This window comes from Trachemys scripta, chromosome 6 (genome assembly GCF_013100865.1).
Source record: "Trachemys scripta elegans isolate TJP31775 chromosome 6, CAS_Tse_1.0, whole genome shotgun sequence".
NCBI lineage: Eukaryota > Metazoa > Chordata > Testudines > Emydidae > Trachemys > Trachemys scripta.
In genome coordinates this window covers 129,434,301-129,455,788 of record NC_048303.1, presented here as the reverse complement: position 1 = coordinate 129,455,788, position 21,488 = coordinate 129,434,301, and the positions used below count along the sequence as shown (strand labels likewise).

Genomic DNA, 21,488 nt, shown 5'->3' with positions numbered 1-21,488 from the left:
AGTGGTGGGAATTTAACAATGAAATACGATGGGATGGGGTGTATAGGGTGTTTACAATAGACAATGATGGGGGGGGTTCTTCTAGTAAATGGGATAGGGGGTTTCAATAGTGGGGTACAATACAGTGGGGTACAATACAGTTGGTAACCAATTAACACTGAAGTATAAATGTAACAGGTAGCTAACAATTTCTATGTAAAGAGTGTGTCACAGCAGCATATAACCAACTAACAGTATGGGTAAAATGGGTTAAATAACCAACAACTTTAGGTAAAAATGTGTCACAGTGGTGTAAATGTAAAATGTGAGGTGTGTTAGAGAGAAAAGGGGTAACCAATGGGGTTTTATGCTAGAAAGAGAGAGAGCAGACAGGCTGTAAGTTTAAACAGCAGAGAGGGAGAGAGAGAGAAAGAAAGTGGTAGAGAAGTGAGGTTGGGGGATGGGGGAAGAGGAGCACGTGGTGGAGGGAGATTTAAACTCAGGGAGACACAGAACAGACAGGCTGCAAGTTTAAACAGCAGAGAGACAATTATACAAAACACAGCAAAATCTTATCTATGATTTAACTTAACCAAAACTACACAAATTAGCAAGTAACAAAACACAATGCAACAATTCTTTAAGCCTAACTTACAGGGTACAATGCAAGCAATTTTCTAAATCTAACTTAACTACAATTATGCAAAATGAAATTACAACTTATCTAGACTAAAGGACAAAATCTAACCTAATGGGTGCACCTTATACTAGGGGTAGATCCAGAGAGCAGAGTGGTGTGTGCCCAGGATACAGCTCCCAGGGGGGAGGGGGATTTAACTAGTGGTGGCTGCAAGCCGGGGGGATGGCTGCAAGCTGGCAGCCCAGGATACAGTCCAGGAAGGCACAGGCTTATTTCTAGCAGCAAAGGCGCTGCAAAGCAAGAAACAGATTACAGATACAGACCAAGGAGTTTAAGAGAGGTTTTAAGACACAGACCAAGGTTTAGCTTGAGTCTGTGTGCTGGGGAAACAGAGCCAGCAGCTAAAGTAATAAAAGTATAGAAAGTTTCACAGAGGGATTCTTACCAGTCCCCAAGGCAGCAGCAAAGGCAGAAGCAGCAACAACATCAGAAGAAGCAAGGAGGGCTTGGAACGGTCTTGATAATCAGGAGGTCTCTCAGGCAGCAATTTGTTCTTCGTGGGGTGGGGTGGGGGTTAAAAACGGGGGTACGCTCAAAAATAAAACGAGAGCAGAGAAAGGACTCCCCAGAACCCCTGGCTGATCAGACCAGGTAGCAATGCAGGAACCTTTCTGATGTTTGTTTCAAAAATGCCTGTTCTTAAAGGCAATCTCAGGCAGTTTCCCCGCCAGTAATCCTTCTGTCACAGGGGAGGGGATACAGGGGAAAACTGCAGGTGAGCATAGAGACGTGCCTGGGCAGAGTCCTGGACCATAGGCGTGAGTTCACACCTCAGGATTCAAAAGCACATGAGGCCTATGACTCATGCCCAGGATCTCAAAAACACATTAGGTCTTGCAGCTCTGGACATTGCCTACCCTACACCGAGCCCAGGTTTAACAAGGTGATAACAGGACCAACTCTTTGAACAGGGCAGTGGTCCCACTTAGCAACAGCACAAGTGGCCATCCCTTTGAGAAGGGCAATGGCTCTTGGTAAACAACTTAAGGGGCCCTCCCTTTGAGAAGGGCAGTGGCCCTGGTAAACAACTTAACAGCCAGGGAGGGTCGGCCACAGGAGGAGAACAAAAAAAAAAAATGGAGTAAGGGGACAGTTGTAAGAAACAAAATGGAATAGGGGGAAAGCTGTAACAGACACCCTGCACCTCCCACACACCCTCCAGCCCTCTGCCCTGACCTCCCCCCAACACCCAGCCTTCTGCCCTGCACCCCCCACACCCCTTCCAGCCCTCTGCCCTGACCTCCCCCCACACCCAGCCTTGTGCCCTGCACCTTCACATCCCCCCACACACACCTTCCAGCCCTCTGCCCTGCACCTCCCCCCCATACCCAGCCTTGTGCCCTGCACCTCCACACACACACCAGCCCTCTGCCCTGATCCTCCCCCCACCCCCCCCCCCCCCCTGCCTTCCCCCCCCCCCAACACCCAGCCTTCTGCCCTGCACCCCCCACACACCCTCCAGCCCTCTGTCCTGATCCTCCCCCCACACCCAGTCCTCTGCCCTGACCTCGAGTCGCCCTGCTCAGCCCGCTGCAGGCCTAGGTGAACAGAACCCCAGGCTGGAAGTGGGCTGAGCAGGCTGGCGGCGTAAGATCAGCATTTTAATTTAATTTTAAAGGAAGCTTCTTAAACATTTTGAAAACCTTGTTTACTTTACATACAACAATAGTTTAGTTATATAATATAGACCAGGGGTCAGCAACATTTGGCACGCGGCTCGCCAGGGTAAGCACCCTAGCGGGCCGGGCCAGTTTATTTACCTGCTGACGCAGCAGGTTCAGCCGATCGCGGCCCCCACTGGCCGCGGTTCGCTGTCCCGGGCCAATGGGGGTGGCGAGAAGCGGTGCAGGCGAACGATGTGTTGGCCGCGGCTTCCTGCCGCCCCCATTGGCCCGGGATGGCGAACCGCAGCCAGTGGGGGCTGCGATCGGCCAAACCTGCCGCGTCAGCAGGTAAATAAACTGGCCCGGCCCGCCAGGGTGCTTACCCTGTTGAGCCGCGTGCCAAACGTTGCCGACCCCGATATAGACTTATAGAGAGAGACCTTCTAAAAACATTAACGTGTATTACCAGCACACGAAACCTTAAATTAAAGTGAATAAATGAAGACTCGGCACACCACTTCTGAAAGGTTGCCTATCCCTGGTCTAGACCATCCCTGATAGACATTTTTCTAACCTGCTCTTAAATATCTCCAGAGATGGAGATTCCACAATCTCCCTAGGCAATTTATTCCAGTGTTTAACCACCCTGACAGTTAGGAACTTTTTCCTAATGTCCAACCTAAACCTCCCTTGCTGCAGTTTAAGCCCATTGCTTCTTGTTCTATCCTTAGTAAGGTGAACAAGTTTTCTCCCTCCTCCTTATGACACCCTTTTAGATACCCGAAAACTGCTATCATGTCCCCTCTCAGTGTTCTCTTTTCCAAACTAAACAAACCCAATTCTTTCAGCCTTCCTTCATAGGTCATGTTCTCAAGACCTTTAATCATTCTTGTTGCTCTTCTTTGGACCCTTTCCAATTTCTCCACATCTTTCTTGAAATGCGGTGCCCAGAACTGGACACAATACTCCAGTTGAGGCCTAACCAGCGCAGAGTAGAACAGAAGAATGACTTCTTGTGTCTTGCTCACAACACACCTATTAATACATCCCATAATCATGTTTGCTTTTTTTGCAACAGCATCACACTGTTGACTCATATTTAGCTTGTGGTCCACTATAATCCCTAGATCCCTTTCTGCCGTACTCCTTCCTAGACAGTCTCTTTCCATTCTGTATGTGTGAAACTGATTGTTCCTTCCTAAGTGGAGCACTTTGCATTTGTCTTTGTTAAACTTCATCCTGTTTACCTCAGACCATTTCTCCAATTTGTCCAGATCATTTTGAATTATGACCCTGTCCTCCAAAGCAGTTGCAATCCCTTCCTGTTTGGTATCATCTGCAAACTTAATAAGCGTACTTTCTATGCCAATAGCTAAGTCATTAATGAAGATATTGAACAGAGCCGGTCCCAAAACAGACCCCTGCGGAACCCCACTCATTATGCCTTTCTAGCAGGATTGGGAACCATTAATAACAACTCTCTGAGTACGGTTATCCAGCCAATTATGCACCCACCTTATAGTAGCCCCATCTAAATTGTATTTGCCTAGCTTATCGATAAGAATATCATGCAAGACCGTATCAAATGCCTTACTAAAGTCTAGGTATACCACATCCACAGCTTCTCCCTTATCCACAAGACTCATTATCCTATCAAAGAAAGCTATCAGATTGGTTTGACACGATTTGTTCTTTACAAGTCCATGCTGGCTATTCCCTGTCACTTTACCACCTTCCAAGTGTTTGCAGATGATTTCCTTAATTACTTGCTCCACTATCTTCCCTGGCACAGAAGTTAAACTAACTGGTCTGTAGTTTCCTGGGTTGTTTTCATTTCCCATTTTATAGATGGGCACTATATTTGCCCTTTTCCAGTCTCTGGAATCTCTCCCATCTCCCATGATTTTCCAAAGATAATAGCCATATGGACATACCCATAGTGATAGATTCAAGGAGTTCAATCTATTTAGCTTAACAAAGAGAAGGCTAAGAGGTGACTTGATTACAGTCTATAAGTACCTACATGGGGAACAAATATTTAATTTGGCTCTTCAATCTAGCAGGCCAAGGTATATCACAATCCAATGGGTGGAAGTTGAAGCCAGACACATTTAGATGGGTGTGGCGGGGTGACAACTCACCGGTGCGGCGCCTCCTGCTGGTCGTCTTCCAGCCCGGAGCGCCCTCTGCAGGCCGGTGTCTTGCCTGCCGCTGGCCCCCGTGTCCCTCCTGGACCCTGGTGCCCCTTTACATCAGGGCTTCTGCCCCTGCAGTACCCTGCAGTCTCACTGGGTCTCCCCTCCCCAGGGAACCCTCAACCCCCTATCCTCACCTCGCCTCAGTCTTTGGCTACTGCCAGTCACCGTCTAGCCCCCAGTCACTGGGTCACCGTCTAGCCCCCAGTCACTGGGGTGGACTGCAGTATAATTGCCACTCATCATCAGCAAGGGGGGTTTGGACCTGCTGCCTCTGGCCTATATCTGGGCTGCTCCTCTGCAGCCCTAGTATCCTGTAGTGGGCCCTTACTTCGGCCTGCAGCCTGGGGCTTTGCTAGGCTGGAGTTTCCCAGCTCCCTCTGCCCTTCCCCAGCACTGCTCTACCCTAGATACCCTTCTCAGCTTCCCAGGTAGCCAGGTGCCTCCCTCTCCAAAGGCTAGAGAGAGAGAGTGTCTCTTGGCTTCTGGCCCCAGCCCTGTTATAAGGACCAGCTGGGCTCGCATTAATCCAGCCACAGCTGTGGTCAGCGACCCACTCAGCTTCCCCAGCCGTTATTAATCTCTCTTACCCTGCTACAGCCCTCTCCAGGGCTGCTTTTACCCTTCCAGGGCCGGAGCGGGGTGATCACCCCGATACAATGGGAAATGAGGACTACATTTTAACAATGAGGGCTCTCAATCACTGGAACACTTTACTAGGGTTACCATCCGTCCCTATTTCCCCAGACATGTCTGGCTTTTTCGTCTTTAAATAGCCATCCGGGAGGAACTGGTAATAAGATAGAAAGGTCCGGGATTTCTCCCCCCTCCCCTCCATGCAGAGAGTGGCATGGCTGATAGGGTGGCTGGGCCCGATTGAGCCGCTCCCATTGGCCTCCAGCAGCCAGAGCCCCTCCCCCGCTCCCCTCTCCCCCTGCCTCAGCACTCTGTGGGGGAGGGGTTGTTCGTTTGGCGGCATGGTGATAAGGGGAGTCCCGGGGGGCAGTCAGGGACCAGGGAGAGGTTTCGATGAGTTGGGAGTTATGGGGGGGCTGTCAGGGCGCAGGGGTGTGGAGAGGGATTGGGGCAGTCAGGGAACAGGGGGGGTTGGATGGGTCGGGTGTTCTGTGGGGGGTTCAGTCAGGGGACAGGCAGCGGTTGGATAGGCGTGGGAGTCCCGGGGATCTGGCAGGGGCAGGGGTGTGGATAGGAGTCAGAACAATCAGGGGACAGGTAGGAAGTGGGGTCCTAGGAGGGCAGTTAGGGTGGGGGGGGTCTCAGGAGGGGGCAGTCGGGGATAAGGACAAGGGAGGCTTAGATGGGGGTGGGGTCCCGGGGATGGTTAGGGGCAGTGGTCCTGGGAGGGAGTGATCAGGGGACAAGGAGCAGGGGGGGTTGGATGAGTTGGGGGTTCTGTAGGGGGCGGGAAGTGGGAGGGGGTGGCTGGGGGGGGGGGCTACCCCCCCCCCCCGGAGTGTCCTCTTTTTTTTTGAAAGTTCAAATATGGTAATCCTAAATTTACCAAGGACTGTGGTGGAATCTCCATCACCAGCTGTTTTTAAAGCAGGATAGGGTGTTTTTTCTGACAGATTTGCTCAAGGAATTATTTGGGGGCAGTTCCCTAGCCTATGTTACACAGGAGGTCAGGCTAGATGATCACAATAGTCCTTACTGGCCTTGGGAACAGAGAGTCCTGTGGCACCTTTAAGACTAACAGATGTATTGGAGCATAAGCTTTCGTGGGTGAATGCCCACTTCGTCAGACTTTCTGGCCTTGGCATCTATCAATGTCTCCTGTTGGAGCGTCTCCACTTTGTAGACATAATTAAGTACTCATTGGGCCAGGTTCTAGTGGCTGGGGTACCGACACCCCATGTGAGTGCCCTCACCATCGGCTACTAGCTGCTCTGGGGAAGAGGGTGTCTCTCTTGCGCTTTTTGCAAAACATTTCAAAAAGGTCTTGTTTTCATTACACATTGGAATGGAAACACACATTGAAACCTTGACAGTTTTCATTAGCCAGACTTCTTGTTTTCTGGGGAGCCATGCTGACCGTCCCAGCAGTTGTATGTCAGAGCTGCCACTAGAATCTAGAGAAGTCCCACATGTGCAAATGATGGGGTGGTTGGGTGCAAGGGAGTTAAATGAAGCCATCTAGCGGGGACAGTATTTTATACCCATACTAAGACCTGCACAGAGCCAGCTGGCAGGCAAACAGATTATTCCAATACTAGGGTGGGTGACGCCAAGTGCAGTGGGAGGAGGACTCTCCCTGTAATATCCCATGGGAAAGCAGTGGGTTGTGCAGATTACCTTGGGGATTAAAAGTGCCAGTGACACGATACAGACAAAGAATAATCAGACATTCAGTGATCTTCCTGGATTATACTTATTGCTTCCCCAACGAGGCTGAGCCAGAGTGTCCTGGGAAAGCTAATGATCAAAGAAAACATCACTCAAAGACACAGTGTGGAGCAGCTAAGGTAAAGTATATGGGTCGTGACCTCTCAGGGTATCAGGCCTGAGAAAGCCAAGGGCAGAGCTATTCCAAAGCATTCAGATTAGTGCGTTGCAGTTCAGCATGGTTCTCTGCATGGTCAGCTAGTGGTGACTGAATCTGCCTGGTTTGTAGCTTTTTGTATTTTGAATCAATTAGCAACTAATGATTTCATTTATTAGGCAGACATTGGGAAAAGCAACTTCTTGCTCCCAGGTCATGAGACTTCATAATATGTAAATTTTAGCCCTGTTCCAACAAAGCACTCAAGTGCGTGTTTCATTTCAAGCAGGCAGTAATCCTGTTGACTTCAACGGGATTATCCTATGCTTAAATGTAAGCATGTGCTTAAGTGCGTTGCTATGTCAGGCCATTGCTGCGTACCCCCCCCCCCACGGCTACAATGGCTGCATACTATGTAGTTACTATTAAAAAGGCATAAGGTCTATAACATTTTTATTCTGCAGTAAGATAATAGACACAATATTTCTAAAATGACCTTCCCCACAAAGCTTTGCAGGTAACTGGCTCTCTCTCAGAGCTATGCAAAACATTGGGGAGGGAAAATGTGTGTGAAACCTCATTGTACATTTGTCATGTCATTTCCTTTCAGGTGATTTTATATTCCTGATGCTCTTTTTCTGTTGTTCCATGTAATTCACCGATGTGGCTGTTTTCAAACTGGAAATGTGTCAAACCCCAAATTTGCACATTTTCTGGGCCAAGCCAACTTGGCTCAGAAATAGGCCTCTGATAGATGCAAGCCCCAGCCTACATGGGCTCCAGATCGCCGTACTGTTCCCCTAAACTCCCTCTGAGCAGCAGGTTCCTTCTGGTGTTGTCCTGTTCTCTTCACTCCTCAGGCTGAGCAAGGAACTGACACACGAGGATAGGGGGGATCAAAGCTTGCTTGCTTTCCTCGCATGAGTCAAGTGAGAGCAGGATTTGGCCCTTGATGGATAAATAGATCGAGGTAGTAAACTGGGAGCAGAGGACAAGGAAAAGACCATTATAACCTAAAGGGAGGGGGAGAGAGAACTTCTGGTCTGCACTCAGTAGCAATAGCAAGTCCAAGTTCAGCGACTGGGTGCTCTGGCAGAGAGCCAAGAGGATAAATGTACATAAATTGTGTTGGAACTATACAATTGTGGAGTTCAACAATGAATTCATTTTCCCATTTGCAAGACAAGTCGGCTGATGTGCACAAAGAAAACAATTCAATAAAAGAGAGAGAAAAGATGATGGAGTCATTTGTTTTAATCTGAATAGCTAATCTTGGTGTCCTGCTCTTTTAATCCAGAATGACCTGCTGCCTGTGGGACTCAGACAGAGGGACCAGACCAAAAAGACACCGACTGGCCCATTCAAAAGGGACGAGCTTCTGGACCACCTAGAAAAGCAGGCGAAAGATATGAAAGATCGAGAAGACCTGGTCCCTTTCACAGGGGAAAAGAGAGGTATGGCTGCATGTGGCTTTGGTTGTAACACATGCTGTAGTGCAGAGGATCCTGGGGTCACACAGAGATCTTCGGGTGCGGGCTGCTGTGTGGCGTGAGTCAGTCCAGAGGAGGACGAGCGTGACCCATGTACACGACGGAAACGGCTGGGGTTGAGATCTGGATGTACAGTGCAGCAGCCTCCAAGCTGCTGGTGCTGATCCCACTGGCGTGACAGCTGTTCTCAACACCAGCTGGTGGCAGAGGCAGATGCCAGACTGGCACCCGGAGCCAGATTTGGTCACGTAGACCAAGCCAAGGCTCTTAGAAGCAGTTGTGTGTGGGTGAGAGATTGCAGCACACACAGGAAAATTACAGCTCTACCCTCCCTGACTCCTGTGTGAGAGCATTGCTCACTCCTTCCTTGTTCTCCCTCAGCTCGCATGACTGCTCTTCGCTCCTCCTACCCTGACTGATTCCTTGGTGGGTCCTCTTCCCTTCTCCCACTATCTGTGGGACTTGTGCAGTTCTGGGGCCTCGTCCCCAATGTGCCCTGTCCCTGGCTGGTCGACCCCACTTGTATAGTTTCAAGCAGTCTCTGTGCTGATGCCTCGGAGATGTTCCCCTCCACTCTTGACCCCGGTTCACCAGTCCCACATGCTAGGCTCTCGCTCTGTCATCTCCCCCAAACACCGAACCTGCAGCTTAGCACAATATGGCTAAAACAGCACTCCTTATTTTTCCTATTGAGCCTTCTGTTTCCCCCGTCCAATGCCACTGGTGAAAATGCCACCAATTTCCCCATCCCCGAGCCCTTGATGTGGGGATCAGCTTTTCCTTCCTCCACCTCTAGACTGTCCAAGTCCTGCCAGTTCTTCCTCTACCACGTATCAAGGTCCTCAAAGCTCTTTCCTCTTCCTGTCAGCATCCTGAGTGTTGCTTGGGCTTGGCTCCAGCCAGCCACTCATTGGCGCTAGGCACAGAGCGAGCCGAGGAATGGCGTCTTTACACTTGTTGGGAAGGAGACCTGGACCTGGCTGTCATCTGCGTACTGTTGGCACATGGGCCTGTATTGACAGCTGATGAGCTGTCCCAATGGCTTCAGGAACACAATTGAGTCTTGCAGGACTCCATAGGTGAGGGCCTTGCTGGCAGAGAAACAGATGCCCATAATGATTCATTCTGAGAGGACGGGATATGGGTTTAGAAGCCTAACTGTAGGTGCCTGTTTAGGAGAACGTTGGCCTCTGTCTGCTGGCCTCTGGGGTGACGGCACGTGGAATAAAGTACCCAGTTCCAGGTGCCGTGTCTCCAGGGGGATCCTCACAAATTGGAGAGAGTTCAACAAAACAACAGACTGGTTCTGGGTCTATGGGAATGTATTGGGGAGGGAAGATTAAATGAGCTTATTACGTGCAGCTTGGCTAAGGGAACACTAAAGGGGATCGTGATAACCGCCTGCAAATACATAAAGGGTGGAAGCACAAGGCTGCAACGACACGCTGTGGTGCAACCGAGGGGTTATAACTAGGATCAGTGGGATGAAACAAAGAGGGAATATCACGATAAACGTCTCCACAATGGGATTTATTCGCCTGTGGAATAAGCCCCCAAAGGACGAGGCAGAAGGCCCTTCATTTGGCATGTTCAGCCCTGGACTGCCCGAGCACCAGTTAATACTCCCACACCAAACCTCCGTCAGGAACATCACTGTGGTTCATTTCCTAGCAGTGCATTCACTAAAACCCAGAAATCACCAGCTAGCTCAGTAGCCATGTCCACACAAGCCTCCTCCGGCATACCTTCCCTCCCAGCACCCAGCCTCCTCAGAAAATGCCCTTTCAGAGTCATCTGGCAGCCAGCCACTGTGCACTCAATGCCCAACCTTCGCTTGATATTAGCTGTAAATTCCAGAGACACATGCGCTGGCAGAGCCTAGGACTGGGGTACTTGTAGAAGGAGCAGTACGATGCTGGGGTAAAGGGGATGCGGGGAGCAGGGCTGTATTGAGGGGTTATGGGTAGGGCAGAAAGGCTTTGTTGGCATTATGGAAGAAAGAGAGCACGGTTTCTGGTTAGTGGGCACAGGTTGGGGAAGTGGTGAACAGCTTTCCTCTGCTGACCCTTTGGAAGCCCATTGGAGCTCAGCTCCTCTGTGGTTGCATGTCCCCTCTCCTGCCCCATAACCTCACTGAACATCCCCCTCTGCCCCGGTCCAGTCCCATTCTGCCCATACTCCCCCATGGCTCTGATGAATTCCCTGTGGTTCCTCAGCATGCAGCTCTTCTCTGGTCTCACTTCTCCCTCCAAACCATGGCCCCATCCAGCAGAAACCCCTTTCAGCTCCCACCACTCCCTCCCCACAGTATCTAGTCAGTGGGCATGTCTGTGAGAATGCAGCTGGGGTGTTGGGGGTTGGCTGGGTAGTGCTGGTGGATCTGAGCAGTTTGTCAGCTTTCCCGTGCGCTGGCTCTGAAAACTGCCCTATTCCTGTGCTCTGGCGCTGATCTGTGTGCATCAGAGGGCTCAGGCCTCTTTCCTCTGCCATAGTCAGTACATTTTAGTGAAAAAATACCATGGAAAATGCCGTTGTCCTTGGCAGAGGGATGATGATAAATGGAAAGACTAAATTCAATGGCTATGGTGTAAAATAGAAGGATTAAAATGCTTTAAGTATCAAGTCACAGCACAACCTTAACTAGCCAACATGCCTCCATAAGACAATAGGGAATGCTATTACAGTGGTGCAGGAGGAATGTATTATAGGTATTTAGCATTTCCAGAGTCTGAGGTATTAGGAATTATAATTCCTTCCAATGATCTTTACAGCTAGTTAAACTATTTATAACACTCTGGGGAGGTAGATATGTATTTATATTCCATTTAGACACAGAGATGTTAAGTGACTTGCCCAAGGTGACAGAGCCAGGAATAGAACCCAAAAGTTGCATGCACTTGCTCGACAATCCTGACTTTAGTTCTCTGCTCTAACCAGGGAACTATAAATCAGATGGCAGATGAAATTCAACGTTGATAAGTGCAAAAGTATGCACAGTGGGAAACATAATTCTAACTATGCATACAGAATGATGGGATCTAAATTAGCTGTTACTACTCAAGAAGGATCTTAAGAGTCGTGGATAGTTCTCTGAAAACATACACTCAATGTGCAGCCACAATCGAAAAAGTGAACAGAATGTTGGGAACCATTAGGAAGGGCTAGATATTGAGACAGTAAATATCATATTGCCTTTATATAAATCCATGGTACACCCATGCCTTGAATACTGTGTGCAAATCTGGTTGCCTCATCTCCAAAAAGATATATCGGAATTAGAAAAGGTTCAGAAAAGAGCAACAAAAATGATCAGGGGTATTGAACAGCTTCCAGATGAGGAGAGTGTGACGGGTTGGATCACAGAAACTCGCTTGGGAACTGCCACCTGATGTGCTGAGACTACCTCTGAGCCCGTTTTCCCTGCCAGCTTGGGACTTCAGTGCCCTGCCTGGTTGTGCCAGACACGCTAGCCTGCTACAAACACAGACCCAGGACTGAATCACGACCCTCAAAAGCTGCAGACTTAACTGAAAACAGCTTAAGAAGTGTTCCTGTCTTCAACACTCAGGTACCCAACTCCCATTGGGGTCCAAACCCCAAATAAATCCGTTTTACCCTGTATAAAGCTTATACAAGATAAACTCATAAATTGTTTGCCCTTTATAACACTGATAGAGAGATATGCACAGCTGTATGCCCCTCTCCCCCCCCCCCCAGGTATTAATACATACTCTAGGTTAATTAATAAGTAAAAAGTGATTTTATTAAATACAGAAAGTAGGATTTAAGTGGTTCCAAGTAATAACAGACAGAACAAAGTGAATTACCAAGCAAAATAAAATAAAACATGCAAGTCTAAGCCTAATAGAGTAAGAAAGTGATTACAGATGAAATCTCACCCTCAGAGATGTTCCAATAAGCTTCTTTTACAGACTAGATGCCTTCCTAGTCTGGGCCCAATCTTTCCCCTGGTTCAGTCCTTATTCCAGCTCAGGTGGTAGCTAAGGGATTTCTCATGATTGCAGCCCCCTTTGTTCTGTTCCATCCCCTTATATATCTTTTGCACAAGGCGGGAATCCTTTGTCCCTCTCTGAGTTCCCACTCCTCCTCCTAAATGGAAAAGCACCAGGTTAAAGATGGATTCCAGTTCAGGCGACATGATCACATGTCACTGTAAGACTTCCTTGCCCACTTGCTAGCACACAAGTATACAGGAAGTCTTACAAGTAAACAGAGGCATCTACAGTCAATTGTCCGGGTTAATGGGAGTCATCAAAATTCCACACCGCCATTAATGGCCCACACTTTGCATAATTACAATAGGCCTTCAGAGTTATATTTCATATTTCTAGTTTCAGATACAAGAATGATACATACATACAAATAGAATAACCACACTCAGTAAATTATAAGCTTTGTAATGATACCTTAAAAGCAAACTTTTGCATGAAGCATATTCCAGTTACATTATATTCACATGCATTAGCATATTTTCATAAAATCATTCAGAGTGCAACGTCACAGAGGAGAGATTAAAAGGACTGGGACGTTTCACCTTGGAAAAGAGACAATGAGCGGGGGGGAATGATAGAGGTCTATAAAATTGTGACTGGTGCGGAGAAAGTGAATGAGGAGGTATTATTTACCCCTTCACATAGCACAAGAACTGCTGTTACCCAGGTTTGCTGGAACAATGTGTATAGTGGGGGTGCTGAGAGCCACTGAACCAAACTGTAAATCCTGCATATGAATGGAAACCACTTCAAGCCAGGGGGTGTGGTAGCACCCACAGCACCCCTAGTTCCAGCACCTATGGGGTCACCAATGAAATCAATAGGCAGCAGGTTTAAAACAAACAAAAGGAAGTGTTTCTTCACACAACGGACAGTCAACCTGTGGAACTCTTTGCCAGAGGATGTTGTGAAGGCCAAAATTATAACAGGGTACAAAAAAGAACTAGATAAGTTCATGGAGGATAGGTCCATCAATGGCTATTAGCCAGGATGGGCAGGAATGTAACCCCATGCTCTGACGGCCAGAAGCTGGGAATGGGCGACAGGGGATGGATCACTTGATGGTTACCTGTTCTGTTCATTCCCTCTGGGGTGCCTGGCCACTGTCAGAAGACAGGATACTGGGCTGGATGGAGCTTTGGTCTGACCCAGTATGGCTGTTCTTATGTTCAATCACTAGACATGCTCCCTTCCCATGGTACTGAAAAGGATACTAGCAACAGGCACTGAAAAGCTAATGTTGTCCTAGACAAGTTTAAATAGATCCATGAGTAGAGTGTGTGCATGTGCGTGTGCGTGTGAGAAGAATTGAGATTGGAACAAACCTGAACATTTTGAAGTTCTATGCAAAGGAAAATTCCTAAACAAATTTGTTTCCTGTCAGTCAAAACATTCGGTTTCTATTTTGCCTTTAACATTTTATATTATAGTACAAAATAAACAACATAAAAAATGGAAATGAGATGTTTTGACATTGTCAGAACACTTTTCTCCCTGGTTTTCTTCAAAAATGAAATTCCGGCAAAAATTATTCAATTTTGTGTGACAAGGTGGGTGAGGTAATATCTTTTATTGGACCAACTTCTGCTGGTGAGAGAGACGAGATTTTTAGCTTACACAGAGCTCTTCTTGAAATCTGGGAAACGTATTCAGAGGTTGCAGCTAAATTTGAGGTGAAACAGAAGTTGGTCCGATAAAAGATATTACCTCACCCATCTTGTCTCTCTCATATCCTGGGACCAGCATGGTGACAACAACACTGCATATGTCAGTTTTGGGAAGCATTTTGATAGAACTGCATATTCTGACAGAATGTTATCCCATTGGAATGTTTCCGAACAGCTGTAATTTCCTTGTTAAATAAGAGTATTGTGCATAATTGCTAAGGGTAAGATTATGTCATTGAAGTCACAGAAGTCACGGAATCCATGACTTCTGTGACCTCCGTGACATTTTCCACTTCAATCTCAGTGCAGGGAGCTGGAGCTGTCGGCTGACTGAGGCCCTGAAGCTCTGAGCTGCCATGAGCAGTGGGGCCCCCCGCAGCTCCCAGCCACCATGGTCCGGAGGCAGTGGCAGATTAATGATTTTGCCGCCCCTAGGCCCTGAAATAATTGGCGTCCCCGGCAGCTGGCCCCATATGAACTTGTTTTATTTTTTTTAGTTTTAGTCTGTATGGCGCGATTTCGGTTATCGCGTGGGACTGCACACATGGATTCAAAACGCCGCGTTCAAGCGGGGGTCTGGTGTATATCAAATATTTATTTTTTTATTTTATGTAGATACAATGAAAGAAATAAAAGTTTTTGAGTAGTAAGTAATTACATTTGTTTACGCCTACACCTTTGAGCGGCAAACTTATTAATTAATTCTGTATAATCCAGAGAAGTTGTTAGATCCTTTTCAATTGTCAGGAGAGAAAGGGAGTTTAATTTTTCTTCACTGATATTAGCCCTCAAATAGTTTTTCACCCTTTTTAAAGCCGAAAATGATCATTCTGCTGAACAGTTTGTAGCAGGTGTGCAAATGAACATTCGGAAGGCAATATCAAGATTTGGATATACTGAATGAATGTTTTGATTTCGAAGAAGGCTGCAATATCTTATAATTGGCTTCTTTTCATTTTCAGGAATTTCGACACCTTCCAAATACGATTGAAAATGTAGACACTCATTCACAAATGATTCTTCTAAATCTCCTTGGTAGCATAGCTGTAATTTTTTAGCATGAACTGTTATATCTGCTGTTGAAGTATTGGTAATGTTAGACAGAAACTGAAATCTGCTATAAATTTCTTGATACGCATTACTTCTGCGTTTCAATTCAGAACATACAAGGTCTAGCATTGTTAAAAAGGTATCTACTTTAAATTTATCTCTACCACACATTTCCACTTCAACTTCGCGTGTCTCCTCAGCTTGCAGTTTACGCTTTCTTTTTCGCTTTGCGTCAAATTCATAATCTTCAATTTCAGATTTTTCTTTGGCTTTCTCTTCGTACATATCAAAAAAGCCCTGTATAGAGTTAATGTATCCTATTAGTGAGTTGTAGAGTTCTACAACTGTCTGTATATCAGTATAAACATTTTGCAGTTTTTGGCTAGTTATATGAAATCTTTCCAAGAGTGAGCTCCAAAATACAGCCATAAAAGCTGCCTCAAGTCAATCGAGTTTTTGCTGCAGGCCTGCAGCTTCATTACGTGTAACAGGTTTCTCAGTAGCATCTTCCTTCATTGTTTTTAAGGCTTTAATTATAGCATTCCAGTTTTTACTCAAATTATGACAAGCTTCCACTCGAGATGACCAGCGAGTCTCAGAAAGTCTTTTTATTACTTTACTGCCTGGCTTCAAATTAGATAGTAAAATCTCCCACTGGTGAGTAGAGGCAGAAAAAAATGAATATAAGATGTTGGACAGTTGAGAAAAATGAACATGCTTCTTGACAACTTTCTGCTGCACATATTCCAACCAGATTTAAAGAATGCGCAGAGCAAGGCACATACACAGCATAAGGATTTATATTCTTAATTCTTGCTTGCAACCCGCTATATACACCAGACATGTTAGTGGCATTGTCGTACGACTGGCCATGGCAGTTTGCGATATCTAATCCATAACAAATCAAAGTTGAAAGTACAGCATCAGCTAACTGTTCTGATTTGTGGCCAGTATTTGGTAAAAAACAAAGACACCTCTCTACTGGTGTGCCAGCATCGTTTACATATCTCAATATAAAAGCCAATTGATCAACATGAGATATGTCGGGAGTTGAGTCAATGCTTTATCGAGAAATATTTGGCTTCTTTTACTTCTTTAATAATAATTGAGATCACATTTGAAGCCATCTGTCATAACTATAAAGGGAAGGGTAACAGCCCTCCTGTGTACAGTACTATAAAATCCCTCCTGGCCAGAGACTCCAAAATCCTTTTACCTGTAAAGGGTTAAGAAGCTCAGGTAACCTGGCTGACACCTGACCCAAAGGACCAATAAGAGGACAAGATACTTTCAGATCTTGGTGGGGGGAAGGCTTTTGTTTGTGCTCTTTGTTTGGGGGTTGTTCGCTCTTGGGACTGAGAGGGACCAGACATCAATCCAGGTTCTCCAAATCTTTCTGAACAAGTCTCTCATATTTCCAACTTGTAAGTAAACAGCCAGGCAAGGCGTGTTAGTTTTTATCTTTGTTTTCTCAACTTGTAAATGTACCTTTTTGCTAGAGTGTTTATCTCTATTTGCTGTAACTTTGAACCTAAGGCTAGAGGGGATTCCTCTGGGCTTTTTAAGTTTGATTACCCTGTAAAGTTAGTTTCCATCCTGATTTTACAGAGATGATTTTTACCTTTTTCTTTAATTAAAAGCCTTCTTTTTAAGAACCTGATTGATTTTTCCTTGTTTTTAGATCCAGAGGGGTTGGATCTTGATCCACCAGGAGTTGATGGGAGAAAGGAGGGGGATGGTTAATTTCTCCTTGTTTTAAGATCCAAGGGGTTTGGATCTGTATTCACCAAAGAATTGGTGAAGAGTCTCTCAAGGCTACCCAGGGAAGGGAATTAGCATTTTGGGAGTGGTGGCAGCGGACCAGATCTAAGCTGGTAGTTAAGCTTAGAAGTTTTCATGCAGGCCCCCCACATTTGTACCCTAAAGTTCAGAGTGGGGAAGCAGCCTTGACACCATCAATTTTATAAGCTCATTATATATATAGGATGAAAGATAAGATACGTTACCTCGACCTTCATTTCCATAATGTGCAATGTGACTCGCTAAAAATGGGTCGAATTCTGCGAGAAGCTCAAGGGCCATCATGTAATTGCCATTATAAGGTGATCCAAATTTTTCCACCTTACCTCTAAATGCAAGTCCTCTGCTTGAAAGTTTCTTTACCACTGCTACAATCTTTTTCAACACATTTCTCCAATACATAATGTCTTCTTCCATTTGAAATTTTAAATTCATATCAATTCTTCCGGATATCTCGCCTCTCTTCACCATTGTCAGTACACACGTTTTATGTTCAGTCTAATTTTCATGTTCACGTAGTCAAGTTGATATGTTTTTCCAGTCATGGTATCCACTCGTCACCAGACTAGAGATCCCTCCAAATAATCGACACGGGGCACAAAACACGGCTCCTTTGCTCTTTGAATATACAAGATATTGCCCTGGCTTTACTTCACCATTTAAAAGATGTCGTTCAAATACATTTTTTGTTAGAACACGCATTTTATCAGTATATTGCCTTTTTGAGTTAGTAAAATCACTATCAATATTTTGTTTAATACCATGTGTTGATAAATACTCAATTGTAGCATCATTCAATATCCATTGGGCCGGGTCGTCACTTATAGTAGATATTCCAATATCAGATTGAATTTCTGATTAATGTGATTCGCAAATCTCTGCAGTATTGTCAAAGATATCCAGATCAACATGATTCCTGGTAGTCTCTGATACACTAGTATTTGGAACATTTTCTTCAACACTAACCACAGCTGGAATTTCTTCATTAGTTTTAATATGTACTTTATACACATCAATATTTTCACTTTTTACTTCACTACCTTTTTCAACTTTTTTTTCTGTCTCACTGTCGGCACTAACTGATACAACAAAGGAATCAATTTTGCGCATTTTTGCTATCATTTCATTTTCCCTTTCTTTCTTCTGTATAGCATTTTTTTTTTTAACTGAGCAGCGCTTAACTTCTTCCTTCCAGTCATATTGTTAAATAATGCTTAGGATTGTCGTCGTGACTCCAGTCCCAAGTATGTTGCTTACTAAATGGCGTTTCCGTCGCGCCGTCATTGGTGGTTTCAATAAGCGCTATCATGATTGGTAGAATTGCGGCGCGCAATGCCGCGATTACAAAAATGCTGGGCTGCTATTTTAAATTTGCCGCCCCTGAAAATTTGCCGCCCTAGGCCTAGGCCTTGTTGGCCTAGGCTATGATATGCCGCTGTCTGGAGGTCCAAGCTGCCATGGGTGAGGGTGGGATCCTTGCAGCTCCTAGACACGATGGGGGGACCCAGAGCTCCCAGCCGCTGTGAGCAGCAGGGCGACCCAGAGCTCCAGGCAGCAGGGTCCCCTGAGCTCTCAGCAGCCACAAGCAGCCAGGGGACCCAGAGCTCCAAGCCACTGTGGGCAGCTGAGGGAGTCCAGAGCTCCCAGCCGCTGTGAGCAGCGGGGCGACCTAAAGCTCCAGGCAGCAGGGTCCCCTGAGCGGGCAGCTGAGGGAGTCCAGAGCTCCCAGCCGCTGTGAGCAGTGGGGCGACCTAGAGCTCCAGGCTGCAGGGTCCCCTGAGCGGGCAGCTGGGGCAGTCCAGAGCTTCCAGCCGCAGTAGCAGGGGGTGCTGGACTCCCCCCTCCTTTCCCCTCCTGCAGCGGGGCTGGGGCTCAGTCCCATTTTGTCACTGTTATTGTTAATAAAAGTCAGGGACAGGTCATGGGCTTTGTATGGTTCCAACACAATTTATGTATATTTATCCTCTCGGCTCAATGCTGGCAAGGAATCAGACTTCTAGTGGAAAAAGAAAACTGTGATGCAGTTTTAATTGTATATATCAGCTCAGAGCTGAGATTGTCAATCACTCAATGCCTTCCAGCCATTTTAATCTAAAATGCTCCTAAACCAAACAAAGTGCTATTACGAGAACAGACAAGACACTTTATTTTTGCCAGAGCGGCTACAGTAGCCCAGTAAAACTCCTTCCCCTTGTTTCAGTGTAATTACACATGGAATGGAAAGTGAAAACGGGCCGTTCCATGAAGTACCATGCATAGCACCTTGTGGCTTTCCATTTCATCTTGAGAGACAGCACAACGCAGTTGCTTCTTTGTGCAGCCTAAATATAGCCACATTCAGGCTGTGTGCTGCTTCTTAACAGCTGCGGCAGCGCAGTCTTTGTTCTCCTTTTCAGTTAGTGTAGCATTGCTGACCCTGCCTTCAGACAGAGGACAGAAATAGTGCTGGGTGACATTCCACGCTGACTCGGTGCGTGCGATCTCCTTTGCCAGGCCCGTTTTCCAAACGCGTCCTGGTTCTCTGTGTGCTGTGCGTGACTTCTCCCCTAGCACTACCGCCCTGCGACCCTCTGGCCACAAGATCCTCCAGCAGAAGAGCTGAAACAAACCCCTCCCTGCAGCAGCATTTTGAAAGTCTGCCCCTTTATCTTCTCAGTTGACACTAGCTGTATAATGTTGAAAGCGCGGCTGCTCCGGGGTGACTGACCCTTCTGGTCAGTGAGAGCAGGGCCGGCTCTCGCTTTTTGGCCGCCCCAAGCAAAAAAAAAAAAAAAAACCCCCCAAAAAACGGGCTGCCAGAATGGCAAAGCGAAAAAAACCAACAACAACCCTGCAGCATGGCAGATGTGCCCCGGGGGGGGGGGGGGGGGAAGAGAGCAGGGGGGGAGAGAGAGAAGGGGGGCGGCCAGGATTTCAGCAGGGCACTGCCACGTGGCCCCTCCTGCCGCGCTGCCTGCCGGGTAGACTCCACGCCGCTCCGGTCGGCTGGGAGGGAAGGACAAGGGCAAAAAAAAAAAAAAAAAAAATAAAAATGCGGCCTAGGATTGGGCGAAATGCCACCTCGTACAAGCTGCCGTCCCAAGCACGAGCTTGCTCGGCTGATGCCTGGAGCCGGCCCTGAGTGAGAGAAGTCCCTGCTCTCCCTATGCAGTACGGGGAGGGGGACGATCTCCCCTCGAGGTGCAGGGCAGGCCTCTGGACTCCTGCTCTCACTGCTCAGGGGGACAGACTGGGGACTCTCTCGCTGGCAAGAGATGACAACCTCCCAACAAGCCCAGCTTCCCCAGCAGCACAGGTACTGGAACTAGGGGTGCTGGGAGGCTGCTGCACCTCCTGGCTTGATGCGGTTTCCATCCTATGCAGGGTTTACAGTTTGGTTCAATGGCTCTTAGCATCCCCACTATATACTAGCCCCTCTGCACAGCAGGCATGTAGCCAGGCAGGCAGTCCGGGACAGAATGCGGGGAGCCCTTCCCTCAGGAAATGCTGAGATGTTCCCCTCCGCTCCGAAAACTCAGGCACTGCCACCCCTCTCCCCCACTCACAGACCCATCGGTCGCCTGGCCGCTGCTCTGGTTCCAGCTGCGCTCTAGGGTTCTGGGAACGCCAGGGTCTCACTCCCCCTGCCAGCAGGATGGGCAGCCCTGGCGCCCCATTGCCCTGGCATAGGAGTAGGAGCAGCCCTGGGGTGGGTGGCGGGAGGCGTCAGGATGGCGGAACTGACAAGGGAGGTGGTGGGTAGCTGATGGGGAGGCTGCCCCTCCCTGCAGCCACAGACCTGCCCCCGAAGATAGGGATGGCAGAGGAGTCTTGGGCAGAGGCGCCAACTTCCCAAGTTCCCAGGCGTGCTCGACCCTGTTCTGCCCCAGGCCCCACCCCACCCCTTCCCCCAAGTCCTTACCCCACCCCACCTCTTCCTGCCCCGTGGTATGGGAGTTCATCATTACAGTAGCACTAGAGATCCCCACCATGATCAGGGCCCCCTTGTGTTAAGCACTGTACAGACATAGTCTGAGATTACTCCTGCCCCAAAGAGCTTGCGGTCTAACAGAGCAAAGGTGGGAGGGGAATCTGAGATGCAGAAAGGGGAGTCCCTACCCACTGGACCTCCGGGGGATTTCAGGGGACCTGGAGTAATGAGGGGTTGTGGGCCTGAGGCAGCAGGAAGCTCAAGGGTTGCAATGGGAGAGCGCTCTCTGCCTGTATTACCAAGCTATCACCTGGTAGGCTAAGATAACCTGACCGTCACGGGGGGGAAACAAAGAACAAATCCAGCGAATTCACAGGAATAGTTCTTCAAGGGTGTCAGCGCTCTGTTTATCACCTACGCCGTAAGTGTCTTGTTCCTTTTCCCCAGAGATTTCTTACCTCTACAGCAAGTCCTCAGTTTCCTGGGGAAAGCCCCAGCTGGTGCCCCGCTCTCCCCAAACACAGTGCCTGCCCCACAGGTGTTTGGCTCGGTGCAAGCTGTTTCTGGCCTAGGTACGGCT

At 47.6% G+C, this 21,488-nt stretch overlaps 1 protein-coding gene across 2 annotated transcripts in view; it reads left to right on the top strand.

Annotated features, from left to right (window-relative positions):
• Positions 1–8,275: 8,275 nt before the first annotated feature.
• The window catches only part of TMOD1 (tropomodulin 1), a gene marked incomplete at its 5' end in the record, with an annotated part of 79,458 nt that continues 66,245 nt past the window's right edge, over positions 8,276–21,488 (top strand). For both annotated transcript variants that reach the window (XM_034774837.1, XM_034774838.1), the window contains 1 exon segment: positions 8,276–8,432. In XM_034774837.1, coding sequence (XP_034630728.1) covers positions 8,276–8,432 — 157 coding nt within the window.